At 44.6% G+C, this 21464-nt stretch overlaps 1 protein-coding gene across 1 annotated transcript in view; it reads left to right on the forward strand.

Moving 5' to 3' along the window:
- Positions 1-21464, forward strand: part of LOC126249509 (uncharacterized) — a 465406-nt gene that overhangs the window by 424924 nt on the left and 19018 nt on the right. Inside the window, exons 8-9 of the mRNA XM_049951160.1 lie at positions 2162-3693; positions 17393-17538. Of these exons, the coding sequence (XP_049807117.1) occupies positions 2162-3693; positions 17393-17538 (1678 nt within the window). The remainder of the gene's footprint in view (positions 1-2161; positions 3694-17392; positions 17539-21464) is intronic.

The following is a 21464-nucleotide window of genomic DNA, read 5'->3' on the forward strand; positions in this document are numbered from 1 at the left end:
ACAGGTGACATATGCCTACAAATACGTGTGAAATCTGTTAAATATATGTGAAATACACACTCAGGAACACTGAAAATAGTGCACGAAAAGGGAAGCATCGGATCAAAATGAACTTTTTAAACATAATGATACGTATGAGAGATTCACTTGAACTCATACTCGTGACATGTAAACAAATACAGTGAGTACATGTAGACAAATTCAGTGCAACATCAACAATGCATTGGGCCACATTTTGCTGCAATACATGCCGCTGCATGGTCCGGCATCGAGCTGATTAGCTGTCTGATGTCGTCCTTAGGCAGATCGGTCCTCAAATCTTGAACAGCTACTTCGGAATCGTATAAAGAGTGACACGGTATCATCTGGTTTTCCAGCTGGTCTCACACATGCTCTACAGGGCACAAGTCATGGGAGCGGGCCGGCCGTGGAAGAAGTCTCGAGCAACTCGAGCTGTCGGAGAAATGTCCCTGGTAGACCATGTAGAAAAGGTCTCACACGAGGTTGACGAATGTACTTAACACTGGCCCGTTAACGTTCTACGTACCACAATTAGAGGGGACCAGCTACAGTAGGCTGTGGCCCACCAGACCATTACGTCGACTGTGTGGGCGATATGGCTTGCGACAGCGTGGGCAGAACTGTACTGTTCACCAGGCTGCCTCCACACTCATATGCGTTATCATCGTCCCCAAAACGAATCGGGATTCGTCACTAAACACAGCGTTTTGCCAATCTGCGGCAGTCCGCGTCGTTCTAGCTTGGCACCAATGTAGATGGAGTCGCCGCTTTTTCGGAGTTAACGGCAGAACACAACAAGAGCACCTAGATTGAAAATTCGCACCCGCAAGCGTCTAGGAATGGTTTGGGGAACAACTGGCACCCGCACATGGGCTCGCACAGCGAGTCACTGTAGGATACCTGACCGCTTACTGCACGATCCTTCGAGTGTCTCGCCTCGTCTTTTCCCTAGTCGCTCGGAACCCGGGCGTCACATGTGGGTGCCATCTCGTGTCCACTGCTCCTTACATCATCTGATGAAACACTCCAAACGATCGACCTGGTGGGCCATACAGCATGTCGACCAGCCTGTGATTTTCATGTCGATGACTAGACTCCTGCCAAATTGGATTGACTGTGAGAAACGCCGTCTAATACGTGTACCTGGCATTCTGCACCTGCTAACGCCCTCCTCAAGTCAGAGTGTGACCGTCACGTGTACGACTCGTCCAGTACGCGCCGTTCAAATAGGGCCCCCACGGTATTGTAGCACCACTGCAGGGTCTGTGGGCTTATGCACTGGCACCAAACTTGGATCATGTGCGTATTGGATCTCACTGCACTTATTGGCAAAGTTTCACATCTGTATCTTTCGCCCCTCTGGCTGTGCTATTTTCATTGCTACTGCGTGATTTTTGAATGTGCATACTCTGGCAAAGCTCCAGGTTAAAAGATCATTCTAAACTAAATCCCTAGATCGATTTCAACCAAACTTAGTACACATATCACTTTCTGTCTCGAAATAATTACTCCAGGGGTAAGAAACACCAGTCTGCTACTGGTGTCAGGGCGATAACGTGATGATGGTGAGAGAAAGTAGGGAGGAGGAGATGGACAGAAAGGGGGAAGGGGGAGATGGACACTCGTAGAGAGAGGGGAAGGTGAATGGAGAGAGGGGGGGGGGGGAGGAAATGGATAGGAAAGGGAAGAGGATGGGATGGAAAAAGAGATGGGTGAGGAGGAGATGGACAAAGAGTGGGTGAGGAGGAGATGGACACAAATAGGGGAGGAGGTGGACAGAGATGCGGGAAGGAGAATTTAGACAGAGAGAAGGGAAGGGGAAACGGACAGAGAAAGGAAAGATGATGAGATTAATGGAAGTGAGGGGGAGAAGGAGAGGACAGAGAGTGGGGCGAGGAGGAGATGGACAGCGAGGGAAGGGGAGATGAACTAATAGAAGATTGGAATAAAAGCATAACTGGGCAATGCCGGGTACTCAGCTAAGTACAGGATAATTTCACTAAAGTTACATGTATTCTCTTGTGACTATTGTTATGTCTCCGGAATAGTGGCGAAGTCTCTTCTTTTTTCAATTGATGCGAGGCATTCAGTTTCTATATATGTTGACAAAAGCATTTATATACGAACGGATATTACGCAGGTGCAGAGGCAGAAACGCGCCACCGGCAGAGGGGGCAGAGGTCGCTTCAGGCCGTCGCTGGACGCCCTGAAGGAAGAATCCGGAGAGGAGGGACCCAGCCCCGAGGGTTCGGAAGTGTTCCTGCAGGAGGCGGCTGCTCCCCGAGCGGACGTCTACTTCCAGAAGAGGCCCAAAGCGCGCGGCCGACCCGACGAGCGCCGCAGGAGGCCCCAGGAAGACGCACTGCCCACCGCGGAGGCCTTCTTCAGGAGCACCAGGATCGGCCAGCTGCAACAGGCGGCGACGCTGGCGCCGACGCCGCGAGCTTACACCGGGCCTCTCGTTACGGAACAGCCGAACGAAGTTCAGACGTCTACACTAGCGGCAGAGACGACGATCAAACCCCGCGCGGCCACGCAGCAGCTACCGTACGGCCGGGGGAACGAAGTAGACGGGAGCGTCGGTGGACGGCGGACTGCGGCGGGCAGCCGCGGCTATCCCGCCAGCCGGAGGCTCGGCCCCAGCCCCAGCCCTAGCCCCAGTCCCTCCCCCAGGGCGCCGGCGTGCAGGCGCGGGGCCGCTTGCGCCGAGCAGCGCTCGCCCTACCAGGCGGTGCTCGCAGAGGTCTCCCGCAGGCGGCCGGCCGCGGCCAGGCAGCCGGAAGCGCTCGCGCCACAGACGTCGCCCGCTCCCGAGCCTCCGGCGGCGGCGGCGACAGCCACGGCGAGGAGCGAACTCCAGACGACGGTGGACGCGGACGTGAGCACGGCGCCGCCAGAGACCTACGACTCGGCCAGTCCGTACAGCGCGGACTCTCGCAGGCCGTCAGGTAGAGGCCAAGCTCCGCCGGAGACCTACGACTCGGCCAGTCCGTACAGCGCGGACTCTCGCAGGCCGTCAGGTAGAGGCCAAGCTCCGCCGGAGACCTACGACTCGGCCGGCCCGTACAGTGCGGACTCTCGCAGGCCGTCTGGCAGAGGCCAGGCGCAGCCAGACAGCTACGACTCGGCCGGCCCGTACAGCGGAGACTCTCGTAGGCCGTCTGGCAGAGGCCAGGCGCAGCCAGAAAGCTACGACTCGGCCAGCCCGTACAGTGCGGACTCTCGCAGGCCGTCTGGCAGAGGCCAGGCGCAGCCAGAGAGCTACGGCTCGGCCGGCTCGTACAGTGCGGACTCTCGCAGGCCGTCGGGCAGAGGTCAGTCGCAGCCAGATAGCTACGACTCGGCCGGCCCGTACAGCGGAGACTCTCGCAGACCTGCCGGCAGAGTCCAGCAGCCGACGCCCGCCAGCAGGCAGAGGTCGAGGAGCCGGTCGCAGCAGGGCGAGCCGGCGCAGAGGCGCGCTTCCTCGCGTCGTCCGTCGTACGACTCCAGGACATCTTACGAGTCGGAGACGTCTTACGAGCAGGCGACTACCGTGCAGCAGCCGCAGCCGCCGACAGCACTGCCCGAGACGAGCTTCAGCTGCGCAGACAAGGTTCCCGGAGGCTACTACGCGGACATCGAGGCCGACTGTCAGCTGTTCCACATCTGCTCGCAGGGCAGGCACGGCAAGTACGTATCGGACTTGTCATTTTATGTTTATCGATACAAATAAACCTATCTCTGTAATCTGACATAGACCATAAAAATCACTAACCGATAGCTAGGGAAGACTGAGATACACTGACGACGTCGTCACAGAATTGCGAACACTGTGGGCAGATAAATCAGATTAAAGATACATAAATCCATTAAATGGAAAATTCTTATTAAGGGCTGTGAAATGAAACCGAACACCCGCTACTAAACGACCACGGAATGGTTCCATTCACAAGTAAGCAACACACGTTTAAGAAGTTTATCCCACTGGGAGACGAGACAGTTAGTAGAATGCGGTCGGCCACTGACAGATCCACAGGCCCAGCCACTCTTGCACTTCCTTGTCCGACTGAAACCGACCTCCACACATCTTTCTTCACGTCACCAAAGATGTGAAAATCACATAGTACAAGAGCCGGACTGTATGGAGGATGTTGTAGAGTTTCCTAACCGTATGGCTGAAGTGTAGCCTTCCTCTGATTGGCAGTGAGGGGGTAGACATTATTGTGCAACAGTCTGATTCCTTCTGAGAGCATTCCTGAGCGTTTGGACTTCGTGGCACGTCGCTTCTATGCGAAGTGTCTTCATAACACTGTGCATCGTTTGTGGTTCCACCCTAGAGGAACTCGACGAGCAGATGGCCCATGTAGTCAAAGAAGAAGGTCACCGTGACATTATATGGTGTCACTATCTCGAGAGCAATGGCAAACAGCAAAGCCAATAGTGGAAACATCCCACATCTCCCACGACACATAAATTCAAGAGTATTCACACAAGTTAGGTAAGGTCGTGATGACCTTCTTCCACTGCAGGGGCCCTCTGCTCATCGTGTTCCTCGACCGTAGAAACACAGTCAGTGCACAGTGCTACGAAGACACTTTGCAGAAACTGCAACGTGCGATGAAGTCAAAACACCCAACAATGCTGTCGGATGGAATCGTCTTGTTGCACGATAATGCCTGCCACCACACTGCCTGTCGCACGTAGGCTACACTTCAGTGTAGTACAACATAATTTGTAACATAACAAACTGGGAAACATTGCAACATCGTCTGTACAGCCCAGATCTTTCAACAACCGATTTGTACATCTTTGGTAACCTGAAGAAAGACGTGTGTGGACATTTTTCAGTCATACGAGGAAGTGCAGGAGTGGATCCAGTTGTGGATTCTTCAGTAGCCAACCGCGTTCAGTGAAATAGGAGTTGATTGTCTCGTCTCCCAGTGTAGTGCTTATTTTTGAATGGAACCATTCCATGGTCCAATGGTAGCGGGTGTTTGGTTTTCATTTGACTGCCCCGTATACTATTAGATGCCATAAGTCCCCCAAATGTGCCAGTTATGCAAATCATAAACATCATAAGAAGAAACATATTAAAATTAGGTGACATCAGTCGGCCAGATTTATATGAACTGATCAGTCTCCTAGAAATAGTACCAAACAATTACTTAACTTTCCAAGGAGAGATACAACAGCAGAATGATGGGCTGACTATGAGAAGCTGCCTAGCAGTAACCCTACCAAATATTTTCTTAGATCTCCCAGATTTTTTTTCAGAGAACAGGCCCAATGGGCTGATAAACTCAGTTACTACCAACGCTATGTGGATATTATGCTCATTAATTGTAATAGAAATAACCACGAAATAAGAGAATTCCACCAAAAAAATCATAAAATGCGCAAGATGATCAAATTTGCCGTCCAGTATGAAACAAACAAGCTTATAAACTTCCTAGACACGAAACTAACTAATGATAATGGTATCCATAAATAGGGTACGTCTCATAAACCAGCCTCAACTGATAGTATAGTGTCGTCTCACCCATTAGTACACAAAGCTGCATATTTTCATGCCATGCTATAGTGTATCATTAGAGCCCCTTCCACAAAAAATAGCATGAGGACGGAATTGGAATTATTAAGACTGTAGCATTCAATCATGTCTATAATACTAATACAGTCGATAAAATATACAGAAAGAGAATTAAGGCCAAGTATGCGAATGAAAATAAGAAAAAACATTTGCAAAAGTACAAAGGAAGCAGAATCAAAAATTAATTAAGTTTGCATACTTGGGGAATATTTTACAAAAAAAAGTTACACGTTTCGTAACAGTAATCTCAAAATTAGCTCTCACACAGAATATAAACTACAAATGAGCGTAATGCAGACAAAACTCAAAATTACAACCAGTCAGGGATATACAGTGTGTTACAAAAAGGTGCGGCGAAACTTTCAGGAAACATTCCTCAAACACAAAGAAAGAAAATATGTTATGTGTACATGTGTCCGGAAACGCTTGCTTTCCATGTTAGAGCTCATTTTATTACTTCTCTTCAAATCACATTAATCATGGAATGGAAACACACAGCAACAGAACATACCAGCGTGACTTCAAACACTTTGTTACAGGAAATGTTCAAAATATCCTCCGTTAGCGAGGATACATGCATCCACCCTCCGTCGCATGGAATCCCTGATGCGCTGATGCAGCCCTGGAGAATGGCGTATTGTATCACAGCCGTCCACAATACGAGCACAAAGAGTCTCTGCATTTGGTACCGGGGTTGCGTAGACAAGAGCTTTAAAATGCCCCCATAAATGAAAGTCAAGAGGGTTGTGGTCAGGAGAGCGTGGAGGCCATGGAATTGGTCCGCCTCTACCAATCCATCAGTCACCGAATCTGTTGTTGAGAAGCGTACGAACACTTCGACTGAAATGTGCAGGAGCTCCATCGTGCATGAACCACATGTTGTGTCTTACTTGTAAAGGCACAAGTTCTAGCAGCACAGGTAGAGTATCCCGTATGAAATCATGATAACGTGCTCCATTGAGCGTAGGTGGAAGAACATGGGGCCCAATCGAGACATCACCAACAATGCCTGCCCAAACGTTCACAGAAAATCTGTGTTGATGACGTGATTGCACAATTGCGTGCGGATTCTCGTCAGCCCACACATGTTGATTGTGAAAATTTACAATTTGATCACGTTGGAATGAAGCCTCATCCGTAAAGAGAACATTTGCACTGAAATGAGGATTGACACATTGTTGGAGGAACCATTCGCAGAAGTGTACCCGTGGAAGCCAATCAGCTGCTGATAGTGCCTGCACACGCTGTACATGGTGCGGAAACAACTGGTTCTCCCGTAGCACTCTCCATACAGTGACGTGGTCAACGTTACCTTGTACAGCAGCAACTTCTCTGACGCTGACATCAGGGTTATCGGCAACTGCTCGAAGAATTGCCTTGTCTATTGCAGGTGTCCTCGTCGTTCTAGGTCTTCCCCATTCGCGAGTCACAGGCTGGAATGTTCCGTGCTCCCTAAGACGCCGATCAATTGTTTCGAACGTCTTCCTGTCGGGACACCTTCGTTCTGGAAATCTGTCTCGATACAAACGTACCGCGCCACGGCTGTTGCCCCGTGCTAATCCATACATCAAATGGGCATCTGCCAACTCCACATTTGTAAAGGTTGCACTGACTGCAAAACCACGTTCGTGATGAACACTAACCTGTTGATGCTACGTACTGATGTGCTTGATGTTAGTACTGTAGAGCAATGAGTCGCATGTCAACACAAGCACCGAAGTCAACATTACCTTCCTTCAATTGGGCCAACTGGTGGTGAATCGAGGAAGTACAGTACATACTGACGAAACTAAAGTGAGCTCTAACATGTGTGTGAGGAATTTTTCCTGAAAGTTTGGCCGTACCTTTTTGTAACACCCTGTATAAACTTAAATGCAGTGGCGAGGGGGGGGGGGGGCGGGGGGGGGGGGGCGGCAGCGGACGGGAGGCAGGACAAAAGACTCTAAAATGGTCATTTTTTTTTTTTTTAGATAAACGTGTTGCTCAATTTCGAAACATGTCATGTTACAAATTACGTTGTACTACAATTGGATAAACGAGAGGTTCAGGGGAAATCACTCCTAGAAGTGTATGAGAATGCTGAAGTGAAAAAAGAAATTCTGCACTCCAGATTCAGCAGGGCGGGGAACAAGTTGCCCCTCTGTCCTTCCCCTCCCCCCCTCCCCCTTTTCCACTTGCGAAGTGCGAACGCCTAGCCTATGTGTCGGTTTATCAGGACCAAAATTTAGTAAAAATACAAAGAACATATAAACAAAAGCGTGAACAACCTTTCCACACGTAGCCCGCCTCTTAGAGCAAAACGACACTCTACGGTACACATAAGCACTAATCTTTGAATTCTAGACAGAGCGGAATAGGGAAAGTGTATGAACATTCTAGAGGAGACGGATATCAACAGTCATTTGACAAAATCCACGTAACATTTTAAATGAACAAAACTAACTTATAAATAAAAAATACATTGAGAACTTTGTCAAAATTCTTCTCAGTACACAGAAAATTCATGACAAAAGTCAGCCCTCGATTTCGCGTTCAATAGAAATGGACTTTCATCAGAGTTAAGAAAATTTAACCACAGAATATATCTCTGGAATAAAAATAGATCGATAATGTGTCAGATGTGCAGATGCATTATAAATATGGCAAAGCAAAATAATGTCATAGTTCATACATAATATTAATGAAACCATAAATGTATGTAAATGATGTCCATACAAGTAGCAAACGTATATTTGTATAGGGGCATATTTATAATGGCTTCCTTCAACAAAGGCATCGCTTGAAAATGAGCCATGCACAGAATTAGTAGCGGGAAAAATAATATAACAAGAAAGAATAAATTGCAGCTCCGGTGGAACAGAGATACAAAAAGTGTATTTCATACAATTTATTTAAATTGTGTAACAACATACTAAAAATATTTAACATTTTCACTTTTGAACACAGTTTTATTTATTTACATGCATTAAAGTAATTGCCATGTATTTTAGTGTGCCTGCTTATATAATCGCAAGTATTTTGTAAATTTTAAAAACTAATATAAATGCATCTTGCTGTAGTACTGGCGCAAAATAACTTTGACCACGAGAAGACATAGTGATAAAAATTAACTATTTTTTTCTTCGATAGTATAAGCATTAGGTCTACATTAATTAATGAAACGTTTATATGTATTTCTTAGTGAATGATATATTTGTCCCAGAGCATCCCCCAACCACACAGACTATAAAGGCCCCCGTAAACGATCAAACCTGTTTGTCAAACGAGCCCTTGACCAGCTTCGGATTTGCCAAACAAGCCCGTACACGTACAAACGAAGTTTGCCAGTTTAACCTCACTTTCAATCAGACGCTATTCGTGTACGTGGCTATTTTGACAGCAGTGAGAATGGCCTCAAAAGCAGACAAAGCTGGCATTGTGTGGCTGCGTGTAAAGAAGAAGAAGAAAACAATGAGAGAGAAATTTACCCATGAAAATCTGCTAAAGGAAATATTACTGTCAGAACTCGATGATTACATCACCTTCCGTCGAGAGGACGATGAAACTTTTACAAATCTGTTAAGGCCGTCGTAAAAGAAGAAACTTATTAGTCAAATTCGCTTTTTATGTAGCGATGGATGTGTCAAACAAGCTCGTTCTCGTACCAGGCAAGTTTCTCAATATAACCTTACGTTTGATGCAGACGCTCTTCGTGTAAGATCTATTTTGTCAATGGTGGGAATGACCATAAATGCAGGTAAAATATTTCTAACATTTACTCTGGCACTGTGTTTAAACAAAACGAAAACGAGACGCTGATCCAGGAAATGTTTTAAAATGAGAGAGAAATATACACATGAAAACCTTTAACGGAACTGTTACATTTAGGATCTCATGATTACATCAGCTTTCTGCGGGTGGACAGTGAAACGTTTAATGGGTAATCTGTTTACAGTTACTTATCCCCCACATTGAAAAATAAGACACATGTGTGCGAAAATTAAATTTTATTCCCTTCTGCCGGCAGCGGTGGCCGAACGGTTCTAGGCGCTACAGTCTGGAGCCGCGCGACCGCTACGGTTGCAGGTTCGAATCCTGCCTCGGGCATGGGTGTGTGTGATGTCCTTAGGTTAGTTAGGTTTAAGTAGTTCTAAGTTCTAGGGGACTAATGACCTCAGAAGATCAGTCCCATAGTGCTCAGAGCCATTTGAACCATATTCCCTTCTGCTTGCTCCTCTAATAACAATTCATTAAAATGTCATAATGTAGCGACAAATGGACCACATCGTCTGTGAAAGAAACGGAGAATTTCGATTTCAGTTGTTCCATTGCACTCCTGCTTGTATCTTATGAGTAAAATAGTGGTATTTGTTCTTAACCTCTTCCAGCGTAATACGTGGCTGGGAAAGATGTGATACGTCTACCATTTTGGGAACAGTCAGTGCTGTTTTGTTTTTGACCTTGATCGTAATTTCAATAGTTGTGGGAAATCACGATACAATGAGATAAATAGTAATACAACAATTTCTCATTAAACGTATGCTACGGATCATCGACACAGCGTCCGTCATCTTGTCAAACTTTCCTTCAATCAAAATTACTCTCAAACACGTCAAACACGCGCTTTGGTTGACAACCACCTCAAACGGTACCGTACACAGTCAAATATTTGGCAAGCATAATTACGTTTGGCAAGCATAATTAAGTTTGACAAAATGTTTGATCGTTTATGGGGGCGTTAACACACGCACCTACATAACAAACAAACGAATATCAAAATGCATACAGACACCACCATGCAAACAAAACACGACCAAACAACAGACAGCGACAGCTGTCGACACTGTGAACAGTAAACGCACATATCCAATAAACCAATACACTGAGAAAGTGAAGTATTTAAGTGAAATATATCGGCAAACGTTGAAAAACCGACATTCTGGTGTATGCAGGACAACAAGGTATAATTCCAACGCGACTCACACAGGATGTTACAGAAGGAACGGTCAGTATTCATGATTATGCCAGAAACGATCGTTCTAAGCAAAAAAAGTCTACTTCTCCATCTTTGAGATTGTGAAACAAATCTCTTGTAGTGCAAGCTCATTGCATTCCATATATTGAAAGGTGGTTGCACGGTCCAAACAAAGAAAAATATGTCCGGCACACTTGGGCTACGAAGTACATACCTTACGAGCATGAGCACTTGTTCATCTTCGCTAATGTGAAACATCTTTACTACACAACATATACTAATAGCTCTTAAGACATGCATTTTAGAGTCCATGTTTACTAGACTTTTATGCTTCGAATGATCGTTCCCGTCAAATCCCTAAATACTGGCTATTTCTCCTGGGACACCCTGTATAAACTGGAAAGCTGCAGTGCATATTATCTCATGACTAAATATTGACCTCTGGCTGGGAGAGCTAAAGGCTGGTTGGTTGATTCGGAGGAGGGGACCAAACAGCGAGGTCATCGGTCTCATCGGATTGCGGAAGGATGGGGAAGGAAGTCGACTGTGCCCTTCCAACAAAGGAACTACCCAGGCATTTGCCTGAAGCGATTTAGGGAAATCGCGGAAAACATAAACCAAGATGGCCCGACGCGGGTTCGAACCGTCGTCCTCCCGAACGCGAGTGCAGTGGGAAAGTTAAACATGAGTTTGTTGTAACACAGTTGGTTTATAAGCTCTCTGGTTTGCTTGCTTCCAAGGAATTCAGTACAAAAATGGGGAGCAGGAGGTGAAGGAGGGTGGTTTACTAGAGAAACTTTCCATCGCACCCCCCTCAGATTTTGTAGTAAGGTTGCCCAGTGCATAGCCCGTCAAGAACTGTACACAAATCGAGCATGAAAACAGAAGGAAGGTCTGCTGAACTGTGAAAAAAGAAGCAAATTAGAAACAGTGAACTGTTCAAGCTCAAGATGCACAATGTCGTGATTATGTGGACACGATGTTGGACTGCCAAGTGGAAGATCCGTGCCCGGATCTCCCTCGTGCCCCATCTTTTTTTCACTAAATTATTAACCGTCCGTCCCGTCGCTGACGTGGCTGTTCTTTTCCTGTAGTCCTGTCAATTGTCATACTGTACACTGGTTGTAGAATATGAGTCACGTGGTAAGAGTATATTACCGTCGCAAGTAAATGGACTGAATAGTGAGAGCAGGCGAGATACCGCTTAGACCTGTGTCAGAAATGAAAACAACTAGTAAACGGGTGTGAACTATGTTACAGCAAAGGAATTCACGAGTTAAAACTTCCAAAACGGAACGCAAAGTCAAAGACCTTAAAAACATATGTTTTGGTAGCACACAGGGAAACGTGTGTGACTGTGAAACTGTTGTGTTCGTATGTTGCAGCTTCTGTGACAGACTACTATGTTTTTATCATTTCTTCGGGAGTGATCACATTCATATTCATACGAACACCTAAATCGGGCAAGAAGGCGTATCTCACTCAATCACCAGACGTATAAGTCTAGAAATTCCAATCATATGACACACATACTGTCACCAATATCGCGTATGGCACCCAGACGTGTTTTCAAAAACATGGTTCAAATGGCTCTGAGCACTATGGGACGTAACATCGGAGGTCATCAGTCACCTAGAACTTAGAACTACTTAAACCTAACTAACCTACGGACATCACACATACCCATGCCCGAGGCAGGATTCGAACCTGCGACCGTAGCGGTCGCGCGATTCCAGACTGAACCGCCTAGAACCACTCGGTCACTCCGGCCGGCAGACGTGTTTTCCGGTGGAGGATTTGTCTGACTTGTCGCTTCGTCACCAAACGTTTGCGATTCCCATTCGAGAGCCACTTCCTTTCGGCTACTAATAAAAGTAGCAGAATCAACTTCATTATAAGACCCATTCTTACATCTCGCTGTTGCAAACGGACTTAAACCACGACACATACACACACAAATTTGAATAAATCGAACAGACACGTCAACGACCGGTAGGACAGCTCATAATTTTGTGAAAAATAATAATGGGACACGAGGGAGATTAGGACACAGATGTGTCGCATTACCGTGACCACATAACCACGACGCCGTAGCTCTTCTACTCCGCTCAGTGTTGCACGTCTTGAGCTTTGACCGGTCGCTGTTTCTATCTTGTTTCTTTTTTTCACAGTTCCGTACACCTTCTTCCTGTTTTCATGCTTGATCTGTGTTCAGTTTTTGCCATCTTACCACTAAATCTGAGAAAGGTGCGATGGGCAGTCTCCCTTGTTTGGAATGGGCCATGGCATAGTGGCATAGGGGAGCGTCATGAAGACGCCATGCGTTTGCCGTGCCCCTTCATAGAGGCAAACCGATGGGCAAAGGACACATCTCATCCCAAGAGCACACTACCCTCGTACTCGAGGGCGTGTCCTCATATCATGTCATATAGATCGCATTTGTCAGTTCATTATAAGAAATGTCGCTAGTTATGTAGAAAGCTGAACTCCCTTGCTGAGGCAACACATAGGTCATAATAATAATCTTTCAACGGTTTTACCCTCATAGCGATTAATTACTCTATACAACAACTAAAGATGTTTTTATAATCAAATACGTGCAGCTCAAACATCTTAGTTGAAGAACTATTTGGTAAACTTCATTCATACATCACATACTGGATGTTGGCCAGGCTTTTGTAAAACAACAAGAAGAAAATTCTATGATAGGGCTTAGATTAGATTATAAGTATGTAAGTATAGATTAGATTATAAGTATAAGTCCAAACCTACATTAGTGTGCATTGCGCGTTTTATACTACTTCTATTTCATTTTAGAGCAATCTTAGAAGTACTATAATACTACTACAGCGTTTGTTATATCATTATGTAGTTTACCTAGTGACGCTAAGATTTTAGCCCTGTCACAAGGAAGCAAAATATAACACTATACTGCGCTGTTTGTTATGCTAGCACAACGGGTATTACCAAATATGGTATTATGATGCAGTAAATGTTACCCTCTGGGAGGATTTAAGTAAAATTGACCGTGAGTTACCTAATGGATTTGGATCATCGAACTTGAATTCACTGCTACAGAAGAAACCAGAAAGCTAAAGGTTGAAATTTTGAAAATGTTTTAAGTAACCAAGTTTACTTAAATGAAATAAAACACGGTCGCCAGCCTAATTAGTCATAGTAATGTGGAACATTACTTCTATATAATCTGTATAGAGTTATGATAAAGGAAAGCTACTATTACTTCTTACCCAAAGAAGTGCAATGAAACTGTACAATAATCAGATAAGTGATAAAGTGAATACCAGCAGTCACAAACAGTATGTGCAAACTCTCACAGGAACAATTGACACTTTATCTCTTCTCAACAGTAATACTTTGTCATATATAAATTATCTCATCATCAAATGTTGTGAAAGACACTACTAAACCAAAAATGGACATGGACATGGTTCTGTTTCAATAGTTGTTTTTCATATAGTACAAATGTAATTGAAAGTCACCGGCAACAGGATTTTTACACTCACTATGAAGCAAACTTATTTCTACTTTTTATGAATAAAAGCAATTACTGTAACTTTTCTTTTATAGGCAAAGACTTAGGTGTGGCCCTCAAACTGTCTTTCCAATTTTTACTACACAAAGCACACAAAACTCAAAATTTACTTCAACTGCAATTAATAGGTATATTCATTATTGAAGTAGGTTTATTCTTATTAAGCAACACTAAAATGGAGATTCTCAAACTGACCATTACACTAAAGCAAACTAAACACATTTTTCTGAGACGATTTGGTAGATGCAAATTTAGGTATTACTTTTTCACAAATTTCACTCAACTTGCATAGCTTTTAAAACAGTTAATGCCAGTGATTTTTCATACAGGTTCTAAAGTATGACATTAAATGCATTTACACTCTAACTCCAAGACAACGTGCTGTCTTATTGCCATTTATACAACCAGTATTTTTCACTAACAGAATTTAATGCATTTAATCTTTAAAGCACAAACACTTTGAAATAAAACAAATCATTCACTATGGAGGTTTTCATAAATGCAACACTAACTTCCTCCCTTAACTTCAATGGGAACCACAGTATCTCTAGATATACACTCCTGGAAATTGAAATAAGAACACCGTGAATTCATTGTCCCAGGAAGGGGAAACTTTATTGACACTTTCCTGGGGTCAGATACATCACATGATCACACTGACAGAACCACAGGCACATAGACACAGGCAACAGAGCATGCACAATGTCGGCACTAGTACAGTGTATATCCACCTTTCGCAGCAATGCAGGCTGCTATTCTCCCATGGAGACGATCGTAGAGATGCTGGATGTAGTCCTGTGGAACGGCTTGCCATGCCATTTCCACCTGGCGCCTCAGTTGGACCAGCGTTCGTGCTGGACGTGCAGACCGCGTGAGACGACGCTTCATCCAGTCCCAAACATGCTCAATGGGGGACAGATCCGGAGATCTTGCTGGCCAGGGTAGTTGACTTACACCTTCTAGAGCACGTTGGGTGGCACGGGATACATGCGGACGTGCATTGTCCTGTTGGAACAGCAAGTTCCCTTGCCGGTCTAGGAATGGTAGAACGATGGGTTCGATGACGGTTTGGATGTACCGTGCACTATTCAGTGTCCCCTCGACGATCACCAGTGGTGTACGGCCAGTGTAGGAGATCGCTCCCCACACCATGATGCCGGGTGTTGGCCCTGTGTGCCTCGGTCGTATGCAGTCCTGATTGTGGCGCTCACCTGCACGGCGCCAAACACGCATACGACCATCATTGGCACCAAGGCAGAAGCGACTCACATCGCTGAAGACGACACGTCTCCATTCGTCCCTCCATTCACGCCTGTCGCGACACCACTGGAGGCGGGCTGCACGATGTTGGGGCGTGAGCGGAAGACGGCCTAACGGTGTGCGGGACCGTAGCCCAGCTTCATGGAGACGGTTGCGAATGGTCCTCGCCGATACCCCAGGAGCAACAGTGTCCCTAATTTGCTGGGAAGTGGCGGTGCGGTCCCCTACGGCACTGCGTAGGATCCTACGGTCTTGGCGTGCATCCGTGCGTCGCTGCGGTCCGGTCCCAGGTCGACGGGCACGTGCACCTTCCGCCGACCACTGGCGACAACATCGATGTACTGTGGAGACCTCACGCCCCACGTGTTGAGCAATTCGGCGGTACGTCCACCCGGCCTCCCGCATGCCCACTATACGCCCTCGCTCAAAGTCCGTCAACTGCACATACGGTTCACGTCCACGCTGTCGCGGCATGCTACCAGTGTTAAAGACTACGATGGAGCTCCGTATGCCACGGCAAACTGGCTGACACTGACGGCGGCGGTGCACAAATGCTGCGCAGCTAGCGCCAATCGACGGCCAACACCGCGGTTCCTGGTGTGTCCGCTGTGCCGTGCGTGTGATCATTGCTTGTACAGCCCTCTCGCAGTGTCCGGAGCAAGTATGGTGGGTCTGACACACCGGTGTCAATGTGTTCTTTTTTCCATTTCCAGGAGTGTATTTTTGCATTCAGAATTGTGCAAATAATCAACCATTTATTTTCAATAGATTTTAACACACGGGCTACTCGCATGTCAGTATTTATGTGGAGTGGATCCTAAGAGGTATCATGAGAGGAACCAAATCAAGGATCAGAAAAAAATTTCACAGATTTTACCTTATTATTGCAAATTAAACAACATTAAACAGTACTGATTCATACTTTTACAAAATTCTGACCTCTTGTAACTGCCGAAGTGATTGCGCAAATCGGTGACGAGTACATAACGGCTACTGGTCTCTCATCTGGATGTAATTGGCTCTGTTACCTTCTTCCTGGCTACGACATTTCCAACATTAGAAATGCTTCAAATGGCTCTAAGCACTATGGGACTTAACATCTGAGGTCATCAGTCCCGTAGACTTAGAACTACTTAGACGTAACTAATCCAAGGACATCACACACATCCATGCCCGAGGCAGGATTCGAACCTGCGACCGTAGCACCAGCGTGATTCCGGAATGAAGCACACAGAACCGCACGGCCACAGCGGCCGGCTCCAAAATTAGAGTCTTTTTCCATTAATAGAGCACCATTTAATAGTCGTTCACACATCTGAGGCCTTTCCATATTACATCCAGGTACTGGAAGCCTCACCCGGCACATTCACAGCTCACTCTTTTGCTGCTCAGACCAAAACTATCCAGTAGCTAGCTGCCGACTGACTGTGTTCTCTCACTTGGCGCCCAGACTGAGCGCTACATACACCTTTTAGTCCGCGCCAACCACATTATGGCGCGCCCCAACTCACTTCCTTTACAAATGGGAAGTACTATTGCTTTTCATTTTATACAATGCAAGTCCCTAGGTATGAACCAGCTTCTACATAGTTGTAAACAGACATCTTTTAAAAAATCTTAATATTTAAATACATTAACATGTCAACACAAAAGCCACTTAATTATAGAACATTTTCCTTCAGGTAATACAAAGAACTTATATAATAAAGGGAAAACATTTTACACAACTTTCCACTTCATTACAATAGGTCAAAGACATTACATAGTAAAAAAATACATACTTGACATTAAACAGAATTAATCAGTGCAAAATATTTTCAGAATTAATTATGGTGTTACAGTACAATATCACTCGACTTCAGTCCACATTAACTTGTGGAAATATTGTGTTCTCTAATCATTACAACAATACACTATTTCGTATACAGTGTGGTGCACATTAAAATTTCTGGTGCCAGGAAACTTTGTGTTGCATCATTTTTGCCGATAAAATGTACCGTTGCGCTGAGAAGACTTTTTATGTTTCACACAGGATCACTGATAACAAGTTTATGTGTGGTCCCGGCACGAGGTTCAATCAGCAGAGTCGTACTTGTCAAGCACGTGAATTTGTGGACTGCAGCATTTCCACGTCATTATACCACCTCAACAACCATTTCCAGCCCACGCAACAAGAAGGTACGTAAACATATCAAAGTTAATTGTCTGTTGGACCAAAGCAAAAATTTGTCATACACATTTTCTAGTATATACTTAAGGTAGTAATGATTGTCATCAAACTGTGCGTTGATTTTCATTCAGTGTTTTGTTGGGATTAAGGTCTCCAATATTCATGAGATGCACTGCAATCATACGTTGTCGCACAATGGCAACACTATCAGTTTATCCTCACAGAAAAAAAGGAAAAGATGATGTGGGTGAATTCAGAGGTCTCATCCGATTTGTAGCATTACTAATATTTTCTGTCACTTTTCTATGTGTCTGGGGTCATTCAGCTTCCGCAGTTAGCGGAAGAGAAGCTGTCGCTTTCTATTCCGCTGGCTGGTAACTCCGGGCTCTTGCACTGCTTATTATGATGGACGAATATAAATCGACTTTCCGATACGTGAAATGTGTGGACAAACTTGGCAAGGATTATGTAGATTGTTGGAAGAGATTTGTCGTTTTAGTGTTCTTTCCTTCCGTATTACTTTCTTAGAAAAGCCAAAGGTAGTTTGTCACGGAAATAGTTACTATAAGGGTCAGTCAAATGTAAACGAGACAGATGGCAAAAAAGTAAGTAAACTGTTTATTATTTCAAAAGTAATTACCATGACTGTTAATACATTTATCCGACTGTGAGACGAGATGGTCGATGTTTTCATGGTAAATTGGGGTTGCCTGCGGAACCGTGATCACGACCAAGGCGTGAACCTCTTCGTCCGAAGCAAATCGACGGCAACGAACGTCTTTCTTCAGGGTTTCAAAAGGATGGAAATCTCACGGGGAGAGATAGGGATTCTATGGAAGACGTGTAAGGGCTTCAGAGCGGAACAACAACCTGCCAGCAAATTGCCCGCCCGGTTGTTTCGGATACATTTCAGAAGTCGCTCTGGGAAGCATTAACACATCCTCCATACAGTCCCGATCTCTCTCAATTTCCATATTTTTGAAACCCTGAAGAAATACGTTCGTGACCGCCGATTTGCTTCGGACGAAGAGGTTCACGCCTGGGTACGATCACGGTTCCGTTGGCAACCGCAACCGCAACCGCTGGTCTCGCAGTCGTATAAATATATTAACACTTAACGGCGATTACTTTTCAAGTAATAAACAGTTTACTTACTTTTTGCCATCTGTATCGTTTTCATTTGACTCCCTTATACATATCGCAACATGTCTTTTGCTAGTCGCCCATCTGTGCTTGCCATGTTTAATACTGTAGTCGCCTGGGCCAGAATCCAACTTTGCGGGGATGAGTTTTTTCTTCAGCCTGGAGCAGATGAGACGATCTTTTCCTAATCTTCCCAAATGGGCTGCGGCCATAGCCTACATGTTTGGCTTACAGGGGCTGTAATTTCCCCATAACTGCTAGTGTTTCCGACATCAGTTGCAAACAAAGTTCTTCAAGTTCTGCCAGGAGGCAGCGTCTTAAGGAAGCACTGAGTAAGCAGGAGCAGGGAATGGTTAATAAGAATGCATACATTTTGCTCCCGAGTGTGACTGGCTGACTGGCCTATATGTTGAAAAGTTTCGCGGTGCGGTTTGGAGCTCGCAAAATCGAGCGATCAGCCGGCAGCCCCTCGTGGGGTTTGGTGGCAAGTCGTAGGCACAGTTTGTATTTTCAAGTGGGTATCATTTCAGAAATCTGGAGCTAGTGATCCTTCACGACCAACGAAGCTATTTCTCCGGTACGGAAAGCTTGCAGACCATTCGAAAGTGCGTTCCCGAGCGCGGCGGTCGAGTTGTACTTGGGAATTTCGTGTTTTCATCGGCGAGTGTAGCGGATCAGTGAACCTGAACTTGTTCGATAAAAAGTGTCCTCAGAAAGAAAGGTCGTTAGGGACCGAGGACAAGCTCGGAATGATTCAACGATGAGGAAGTAAATCGCAGCCGCGCTGGATTAGCCGAGCGGTCTTGCGCGCTGCAGTCATGGACTGTGCGGCTGGTCCCGGCGGAGGTTCGCGTCCTCCCTCGGGCATGGGTGTCTGTGTTTGTCATTAGGATAATTTAGGTTAAGTAGTGTGTAAGCTTAGGGACTGATGACCTTAGCAGTTTCATCCCATAAGATTTCACACACATTTGAACACTTTTGAAGTAAATCGGCCGTGACCTTTCGAAGTAACTGTCCCGGCATTTGCCTGAAGCGATTCAGACAAATCACGAAAAAGCGAAATCTGGATGGCCGGACGATAAATGTTACCGTCGTCCCCTCGAATGTGATTGTAGTGTGCTGAGCACTCGCTCGGCAAGAGGCACCAGAACAGAGCGTGGAGCCATTAGCTAGTTGTAGGTGCTGCTGGCTCCAAGTGACGGACTTGGTTAGGATTAATTCATGACAATAAATTTCATTCGTTTCTGTGCAAATTTGAGAGTGATGCTTTTTTGTGACCCTTCCCCTACTGATTTTGAACTGTATTTCTTTTACTATACATATGTTTTTGGATGGGGTCCGCCTTTAGCAAAACACAATTTTGTTTTTTATCCCAAACATGTTTCACTGCAGTTGCAGCATCATCAGTGGGCTTTTATTTTACGGCCCTTACACATAAAGAATGTTCGTTACTATTTGTACACATGTAAATATTAGTTTTAAAAATCGTAATCATTGATTTTTGAAGAACACATAAAATTATACAGTCATGCCTTTTTACCACATAGTGTTGTTTTCCTGATGTATTATGTTTTTGTAGTGCCTGTTTTCTTCCACAGTTTGTCATCTGGAACCATATACAACTTAATGTAGACAAATTATTTAAGCAAAAATTACTATTTGGAAACTCTTATGGCCATACCTGAAATTAATTAATTCTATGTGGAAAGTTGTGTGTGTCAGACAAGGGCAGCTCCATGATAATAATAAAACAGTATGAATACAAGTATAAAACCTTAAAATTTCTGGAATAAGTTGTACATGACAAACTGTGAAAATAAAAACACACTATAAAAATATAATACATCAGGAAAACCACACAATGTGGTAAAAAGGTACGAATACATAATTTTATGTATCCTTAAAAATCTGTAGATACTATTTGAAAAACTAATATTTACATGTTTACAAACAGTAAAGAACATTCTTTACGTTTAAGAGCCATAAAATAAAAGCCCACTGATGATGCTGCAACTGCAGTGAAACATGTTTGGGATAAAAAACAAAATTCTGTTTTGCTATAGGCGGACCCCATCCAAAAACATATGTATTGCTAAAGCAAACACGGACAAAAGGGCTTCAAGCTCAAGATTTATTTCTTTTTATTGTTGCTGCTGTTATCAGCGACAATTGCTAGTAACCAGCTGGAGGTAGTGCATAGAACTGAACATTTTACAGTCCAGAGCTTGGATTTTTTTATTTATTTTTTTTTTTATTTGATCCATTATTTCTAATGATTCGTGGAGGCCTGCGAATATGAAAACAATGCGATTATTCATAGACAACTTTTCTGCTACCGGTCGCGATTTTCATTTATTTATATTTTACCCGACGCCTTTCGAGAAATGATTCACGTTTTAAAGTGCGTTGTTGTCTGTATACCATACCACTTTTTCGTAGTGTTTCTGATGTGTCAAGTTCTGCATTGTTCGGTTGCCCTTACTGCATTTTATAAGAAAAAGCACAATTTCTAGTTTACTATCCATCTTCATATACAGTTAGTGTTGACATTTGGAAGAACTTGTACTTACAGTTTTCTTGTGTTCCATTTGTGCAAATGCTCACACATATTAAACATCATATATAATTATCTGCGCACAATACACATCGAAAGTAACAAACTTACATAAACAGACAGATACAAAGATGTTTTCAGATGTAGTCAATAGAAATAATGATATACGTCTTCCACAGAGTAAAACATACTTTTGTACAGGGGGTATTTATCTTAATAATCTGGATCATAATTTGC

This window comes from Schistocerca nitens, chromosome 3 (assembly GCF_023898315.1).
Source record: "Schistocerca nitens isolate TAMUIC-IGC-003100 chromosome 3, iqSchNite1.1, whole genome shotgun sequence".
NCBI lineage: Eukaryota > Metazoa > Arthropoda > Insecta > Orthoptera > Acrididae > Schistocerca > Schistocerca nitens.